General features: G+C 47.7%; 1 protein-coding gene across 1 annotated transcript; it reads right to left on the reverse strand.

Moving 5' to 3' along the window:
* Positions 1-1,983: 1,983 nt before the first annotated feature.
* Positions 1,984-6,709, reverse strand: LOC119334336. Its single transcript, XM_037606922.1, has 2 exons — positions 6,249-6,709; positions 1,984-6,157 (listed from the first exon to the last, which is right to left on the reverse strand). Exon 2 carries the CDS (start codon positions 6,104-6,106, stop codon positions 2,261-2,263), a length of 3,846 nt encoding a protein of 1,281 aa, XP_037462819.1. The 5' UTR covers positions 6,107-6,157; positions 6,249-6,709; the 3' UTR covers positions 1,984-2,260.
* Between the last annotated feature and the right edge of the window lie 2,210 nt (positions 6,710-8,919).

Genomic DNA, 8,919 nt, shown 5'->3' on the forward strand with positions numbered 1-8,919 from the left:
GCCATGTCCATGTGGCCACACAGAGTTTTCTGAGTTCTCTGTGGGAGCTGGGCTCACTGAGACGAACGAAGATCAATGTGGGGACCTTGGAATCTTGAGAAAAATCTTCTCTCTAGGAGAACGCAGCGCAACGCCAATGCAACAGTCAGAAAGGCAGGCATCCAATGCATCCATCCGTCCGCCCTCTGATTTGCCAAAGAGCACGTGATGCGACGGGCCTAATTAGACGGATTTATTTAATTACGCGGTGAGCATCCGGACACATTTGGCTCTCCGGTGCTGCCGTCGAAATCAACATGGCGCTGCGACTTTGTTCGCATCCAATGAATGTGGATACTGGAGCATGTTCATGAACCGAAGTGGGCAAACGTTTCTGACGAAAATGGTCCCGGGTTTGGAAAATTGCTGAAGAAAATGAACACCTAGAGATAAGAAGGAAAACATTGCGCATTTGTAGTACTGTATATCATACAAGTGTCTTCAGCTCTCAACTTATGCAGTGGGACACTCACGGCCTATTCCCAGATGCTCCTGTTTCCTGGCCTAGAAGAACTATCCCCGTCTCCGCAGATTATTGACAACACTGTCGAATTCCTACTTCCCCAGAATCCGAAGTTCCAACGTTATGACTTATGAAACCACTCTACATTTTTTGAACCTTTGTCTTCTGGAGCCCTCTTAGCTTAGCTAGGTCAATGGTTTGCCATTAGCATGGCTATTCTTGTGACAGTGTGTGACACCCAATCCTTCCTGACAAAAAGCAAGGTTTCGACAATCATCAAGTAAACTAATAATCTCCTAAAGGCACCACCATCAAATCCACCATCAACGGGACCATGCCAATGACGTACCACCACGAAATTTTACTCCTACTTGAAAATCGTCCCTCTTGTGAACCCTACACAGGAAAAAATGCACAGGGCACAGTGCAACAGCACATGCCACATGGAGGAGCTTGTTCTTGATGGCGCCATCAAAGGCCTTCAGTATCGTCTCAGGGACTGCAGTGACACCAAGCCCCGTCACTCGAGGGGGTAGCATGTGCAGTCCACATGGAACACACCAAAGGTATATATACTACTACCAGCGTCCAGCGGAACAAGAGGCCCGCCATAATTTTTGACAAATGCAAAAGCCTCAGGACGGACTTTGCAAGCAAAGAGAACGTTGAAAAGGGCCAAACCAGAAAGCAACAACCATGTAGTATGTGAGTGAGGGGATTTAAAAGCAGACGCACCTTAGTCATGAAATTATTTGCTGAATGAAGACCGCCGTTTTACCTGACGAGAGTTGTCGGCATCCCCGTCATTTTATTGTTCTCCTTTTGTGTGTGTGTGTTAGCCCTCAAAAGGTACTAACTAGTAGTATCCTGAAGAAGAAAAGGCATACCTTCACTGAGCAATAACAACAACAGAGGAGAGATCTCAGAATAAGTAGTGCAGGAAAAAAGGATGCTGATATTCAACATAGTTGTGATCCTTTACTTTCCTAATCTGAATAGAACTACTGCTAAATAAAGGCACACGGTTGAGATATAATTGAGAATGATACCCGTAAAGTATTATAGGAATCATAGTTGTGCCTGGCAATGTATCATGTGTGTGTCTGAAATAGCCTTTCCACATGTCATTACTCATGACATAGAGTCAAGCTTGCTCTTTTGCTCAGGCGATGCTCGGAACTTTTAATGGAAAAACTGCTTGCTAACCAGATTGGAGACAGAACACCCCTCAACTTTTTCTGTCTCAGCAGGCTAATGCAACATATAAAAGCAACAGTTTAAATCTAAAATTGGTTCAAAGAGGGAGTACTACTACATGTACATGTAAAAATGCCAAAATAAGGCCAAATAAGGAGACATTTCTTCAAACTGATCATGCAAAAATGCCAATTCATTTGCATGTACATGCATGCGCCACTTGGACTTCACTGAAGCACAAGAAAATCAGAGTTGCAAACTTTATTCATCAATCAAACCAACTCATTACAGACAAAACACAACTCTAAGCATGCCCCATCTCTACATCCAGCCCATACGTCCATACCATAGGTGATCAACTACGTCTTAACTAAGGGGATACTTCATCGCAGCCTGAAGATCTCTGTCATAACAAAATATTTCTTCAAGAGCAAGGAAAATAAATGTTTTTATCCTGAATAAAAGCCTACAACTGAGAATTTATGGGTTCCATTTGAACTACAATGAACATATTACAATAGGGGGAAGAAAGATATTCAAACATTCCATTCAGGTCCGGTGTCATGCTGAAGTTGCAGCGGCATGGCTAGGCTCCAGCAGCAAGGAAGCCACCTTGTTTTTCTGTTTTTTCAGCCATCTTGCTATGCGACTTGACAAGATAATAATAAACAGAAGGTACACCAGCACACAACATACTACCACGAGGATGAATATTGAAGTCCTGAACTTTCTGCAACTTCCAGCTGCATAAGCTGTCATCAGAGCCGACAGGTCCAGTATCATGATGAAGTGCAATGCTTGGAGCGGAACCTTCTTCTGTCTCACAGATTTACTCAGCAGAAGCATGACTACAGCAATAGATGACATGAAAGAGATGGAATTGAAGACATAGAATACCATGTAGCGCCAGGAGTTTATGTCCTCAAGTACCGGGTTGCCAGCCTTGTAACCATTTTTGGGAGTGTCATCAGGCCAGAAGCCACCAGGCGGGTTTAGACCAGCTTGGTACGCAATGGATGCAGCAAGAACCGAAAGAAGCATCAAGTACTTCTGTCTCTTCTTTTCCCTCTTCTCACTAATAAGGGTGCCTGACCCCTGAGCATTTCTTTCCGTGTTTTCTTCATCTGAACTTTCCAGCGGTGTCTCAGAGTCAGGCTCTAGATGAAGAATCTTCCGCAACCGACCCCTTAACCTGGTCAGTGGCCCATCTAATGCATCTTGTAGTACAAGTACTTGAATCACAAGGCATGTTAGAGCTGCAGAGGCTATGACAATAAGATATATTACCGGTCTCGCTTTCCTGCAGGTTCCTGCAGAATAGGCAATCAGGAGGCCCAGCAAACCCGCTACCAAGCACGCACGGATTGCGTACGACTTGATTCCATCCTCACATGATTCCCTATTAACAAGAAGAATGATGACAGCCACAGATGACGCAAATGAGACAGCATTGGAGTAGTAGAAAACATCATAGCGCTCTGGGTGGCTGTCTTGAAGAACTGGATTGCCTGGTTTGCCACCCTTACTGTTCTCATCAGGCCAAATGCCTCCTGGCGGGTTCAGGCCAGCTTGGTACGTGACAGTTGCCGCCAGAATTGCAAGAATAAAGAGCAAATTCCGCCTCCGCGCCAAGTCCTTCTCCTTAGCATCTCTTGACTCATTATCTGTCTGAGGTGGTGCAAACTTCATCCTCTGGGTAACACACACTTTCAACCATCCATTATGCCTAAACACTAAAACATGGAGAAGGACATATGCAACCACGATAAATATCGACACTGATATGTAAATAGATTTTGTCTTCTCCCTGCAACTCCCAACAACAAAGGCCCCCATTAGAGCAAGCAAATCGGTTATCATTGCTGTCTGCAGTGCCCGGCGTTTTATAACCTTGTTGCTCATCTTCCTGCTCAGGAGCATAAGGATCATGACAAGGGAGGCTGCAAATGCAGTGGCATTGAAATAAAAGAAGGCAAGGTATCTCTTATGATAACTGTCCTCAAGAATGGGATCACCAGCAGAGTGCTTAGTGCCACCTGATGTCCAGACACGACCACTGTCCCCAAGAATGGGATCGCCAGCAGAGTGCTTTGTGGCATTTGATGTCCAGAAGCCACCTGGTGGATTTAAACCAGCTTGATATGTCAAAGACACGGCAAGAATTGCAAGAAGCAATAGGTAAGTGCGTGACTTCTTCAGAAAAGCATCATCTGGATTTCTACAGCTGCATTTAATACATCTCTGATGCTGTGGGGCTTGATCATTGGCAGTGTTGTCGATCTCTAATCTAACATCACGATCATCTGCACTAGTAGGGTTATTGGACATTTGCTGACCATGCTGTTCTGTGCTGTCCCCATGGCTGTCGGGTAATTCACATCCCATTGCCGGATCATCAGCATCCATCCTCAGGTTACCAGATGTTGCATTTTCGTCCACCGAGCCCTGCAACGGTAAAATACCTTGGATAGAATTTCCACCGTCACTTGATGATAGTGCCATGGGGATTGCAACCTGCTGACTGCCAGCAGGTTGTATTTCCAAGTTGTCCGATGGAACTTCCTCGGTAGTTAGGGCATCTGTTGATGATGAGCATACAACTCTAATTGCAGCATGTTCACTCTGATCATGAGATTGATGTAGTGTTGTTGGCATGATGTCCTCCATGCTATCCAAATCACTGGCTGATACAGATCTCATATCTCCAGTTGATACAAGATCGCTGTCAGCAGAGTAGCACTGCAAATTCGACATGACACCTTCTACTTCTGTATCTCGAACTACATGCTCTGTAGCTTGCTGGTGAGTTGTCGGAGAATCAAGCTCTGTATCTTGCTGGCGAACCCTCTGAGAGTCAAGTGCTGTATCTTGCTGCTGACTTCTCTGAGAGTCAAGCTCTGTATCTTGTTGGTGAATCCTCCGAGAATCAAGATCTGTATCTTGCTGGTGATTTCTCTGAGAAACAAGCTCTGTATCTTGATGGTGAATCCTCTGAGAATCAAGATCTGTATCTTGCTGGTGATTTCTCTGAGAAACAAGCTCTGTATCTTGATGGTGCCTTCTCTGACAATCTGTACATTGCTGGTGAGCTCTTGGAGAATCATCTTGCCCCAATGACAGCATCCTCAGCATTTTGCCAAGTGCTGGCTTCAGCTCCTCATCCACCCACACCGTTACAGCTTTGCAATGAAGGCAAATAACAAGAATCAGAACACAGATTAGAACCACAGCAATTATGAGTATCACTGACAACGATGTTGCAACATCCCTGCAGCTCCCTGAAGCATAAGCACCAATGAGCCCCAGCAGAACAGCCACGACGCACACAGACAGCGCTTGAGTCCTTATCCCATGCGTGCTCAGTTCCGTGCTCAGAAGCAGTATGACTGTGACCAAAGACGCCACAAAAGAGGTCGCATTGCAACACGTGAAGATATTGAAGCGGAGGAGGTTGTGCTTGCGGAGAACAAAAGTGGCTGCACGGTGTTCAGGATTATTTGCACCCCAAAAGCCACCAGGTGGACTTATCCCAGCTTGGTATGTGATAGTAGCAGCAAAAGTTGCAAGCATCAATATGAACTTGCGAGCCTCCTCGATCTCCCTTGCGTAATCTCGGTTGCTCCTTTGCCTGTCAGGATCAGAGACAGGGCAAATAGATGGCACCTTTTTTAGCATGCGTTTCAGCTTCTTCAGAATGAGATCCTGGGTTTTCTGCACCTGATCTTTTAACGGCTGTGGAACTGCCCTCATAAACAACAGGATATGAACCACAACATAGACGAAAACAGAACAGACCAGCACCAATATGTAAACGGAAGACCTTAGTGCTCTGCAACTCCCCGCGGCATATGCCCCCATGAGACTGAAAAGATCCAGTATCATGGTAAACTGCATCGAGCGAAGCCAGACATGCTTGCTCGCCACTCCCCTACTCAGGAGCAAGATGATCAAGACCAGAGAAGCAGCAAAGGCTGTGGCGTTGCAGTAAAAGAAGGCTTGGTATCGCTGGAAGAATCTAAGCGGGAGGAGAGGATCACCGGCATGGCGGTCAAGTCTGTCCATCTGAAATCCCCCCGGCGGGCTCAACCCAGCATTGTAAGTGACACCAACGGCCAACACCGCCAGAAGTAGCAGATACTTCCGCAACCTCCACAAGAACTCGAAATCAACCTTGATGCTGGATTCATGGCTTGCTGGCCTGTTGGGCGGACCTTGCCCATTGTTGTTGCCGGCCGCCTCGATATCCTCCGTCACTCCGCTGGCGGCTGCTTCATCTGCCGTCTGGCCATTGCCTGGCCTCGAAGCAGCCATGCCGTTCATCGGCATGGTGGCCGGCTCAGGCTGCTCGCTGTTCGCCGTGTGAGAGTTCCCCAGCTGAGGCTGCATGTGTGAGCCGCCCTCACTCATGGCATGAGCTTTGAGCTTGTACCCAGATCAGGGTAACTATAGTAAGATTAACTGCAAGAGGAGAAATGGCAGAAAATTGGCACTGGAACTTATGTATCCATGTCGAAGAGCCGAACACAGCAAGAGAGAGTAAGGATCATACCTGGAATGGGGAAGCTTCGCAATGCTCAGTTGCTCAGTCGGAATGGCTGCTCCGTTAGCCTAGCTGCGGTTGCGGCTTTGAGCTTGTATCCAGAGCGACGGCTGCTGCTCAGACCAGTGAGGGACTGCTTCAAAGACAGCCGAGTTCAATAATGGTGTGAACGGTGGTGTGGACAGTGAACAGCAGATGGGGGGAGACCGGCGAAGTCAGTTAAACAAAGGAAAGAAATAAGGTAAGGCCCCACAGCAAAGTGTACTATCAGGCTATCATCTCATGGCATATTAGGTTGGAGTTGGACCCAGTCATATCAAGGAACACGCATCTCCTCAGGATCGAGGGGATGGGATACATGCATATACGATCTCCTCAGGAGAAGGACCAGTTTGGAGTTAGAAGAGAGCCAAACACACCAAAAAATAATGAACAAATTAACACGCATCTCAACTGTAAAATACTCCGGCATCGAGCTGGGTTGCTGAGTAGTAATTTGGTTTGGAACACATGAATAAGCAGGAATCAGCCAGTAGGGTACCTTGTATCAGGGGGCGGTCAAATGGAATCTGTGGACAGCGATGGTAAGCGGAGAGGGTGTGTTGACTGCTGACTGCCACACGACCACCACACACACCGTGGGTTCACACCGGCGTTCGGAAGCCACCTTGACAGGAACGTCCTACCGTCGTCGTCCACTCGGCTCCGGCGAAGTCACCTCCGACCTCCGACCTCCTCGGCGCCTCGAACGTCGCCGTTTTTTGACATTTTCGCTCCGGCGTGCAACACCTCCGACCTCCGACCTCCTTGGTCTTGGCTCTTCTCCGGCCATTAACTGCCGTGCCGTAGATAGGTACTGGGCGCTGAGGCATTTGTTCGAACACCAGTCGGCCACTGCTGGGGCGAGCAGAGCCGGGCTGGGCAGCCGCAGCCAGGGCCTAGATCCGTCGTTGGGCGCCTTATCCTGACACACCTAGAGAGAGCGTGCATTCGTCCCGTCCCGTCCCACTGGCGCTGGCCGCTGGGGGGCCCGTCGACGACGGCAGGGGCGTTCCAACCCCCTCTGGCCATCCAACCCCCCTGGATCGCCGGGCTCCTCGACTAGTCATTTTGTATCCTACCTGACGTCACGAGAAAATTAGGGAATGACGTCACGTAAACAGGTTTTCATAGGCTCCATCCACCCAGTTTAACTCTGACATCTACCTGTTCCGAACTAATTAACTCCCCCCTCCCCTATTTTTTTTTCTTATTGGTCCACCTGTTACATTACGTAAAACATTGTAAGTAGTCCTACGTACGTGTAGCATTACCCCTTGGCGGTGAGTCCTGGCCATGGGCAGCCCGGCCCGATCCGACGCTGCATTCGGACCAGGCCCGGGCCCGCCGTTTTCACGATTTACTGAAGGGGCCCGGCCCGTGGCCCGAGGTCCGACGAGCTTTATCACTTTTGGGTCGGGCTTGGGCCCAGAAACTAGGCCCGATGTCCAGGATCGGGCCTAGGTTTTTGGTAGGCCTGACTCGGACCGACAGATGGTCAGGTATAGCGGTGACCCTTAATCTTACATCGTATACAAGGATAAATCTATGGACCTGGGAGCCCGACATCTAGATCTATCCTCTGAATGTCTGCTAGTATGCGCCGCAATCCGTGAAAAAAAATGGATTTTATGTCCTGTCGGAGCGGCAATCTGAACCTCCACACTCAATTTGCCGTCGTCGTTGCCTCGACCGCCGCCACCTTCTTGGTCATCTCCTCCGTCCTCTCCAACTAATCCTTCTACCGCTTTAACATCTTGAAACAGATGGCTTGCGATCATCCTTGCATCGTCATCTAAATCCTCCATCTTCAAGGTCAACATCTCTATCCTTCCAAGCGGTTGCGGTCTCAACCTTCTCTTTGAGCACAGTCTTCCTCTCTTCGAGCTTGAGCTTCTTCTCGGTCGCCGGCATCAACATGTTAAATCTATCGTACTTGTTTTCTTCTTGACGTTAGAGCACTTGAAGTATGCCTCCTTCGCCAACATGTCCTCGAATCTCTCCTCATCTTGGCCGCCGCCCCTTCTCGCTTTGCCTTCTTCTCCCACTTCTTTCTCTGGAACCCTCTTCTAACCTTCTTGTGCAGTTCTTTTGTTGGGTCTGTTGGATCATCGATTTCTTCCTCGGCGCCACGGGCGATGATCTTGGCAATGAATATATTCCACTTGGGTTGTCCATTCAACTTCAACCAACAATGCATGACAGTGAAGCTCTTCTTCTGCAACTTCAAGAACACATTGCATGCATAGGAAGACTACAAAATAAAACATTGTCAAATGACTATAAATGAACAACACAAGAATGCATATCCGACCAACAATGTGCATATCTGGTCAAGTGAAGAACACAACAATGCATATCTAACCAAGTGACCAACACAACAATGCATACCCGACCAACAATGTGCATATTCGGCAAAATGACCAACACACCAATGCATATCCAGACAAATGACCAACACAACAATGCATATCCTGAAGGAAATATGCCCTAGAGGCAATAATAAAGTTGTTATTTTATATTTCCTTATTCATGATAAAGGTTTATTATTCATGTTAGAATTGTATTGATCGGAAACCTTCATACATGTGTGAATACATAAACAAACACCGTGTCCCTAGTGAGCCTCTACTAGACTAGC

The sequence above is a fragment of the Triticum dicoccoides genome, chromosome 7A (assembly GCF_002162155.2).
Source record: "Triticum dicoccoides isolate Atlit2015 ecotype Zavitan chromosome 7A, WEW_v2.0, whole genome shotgun sequence".
NCBI classification, from domain to species: Eukaryota; Viridiplantae; Streptophyta; class Magnoliopsida; order Poales; family Poaceae; genus Triticum; species Triticum dicoccoides.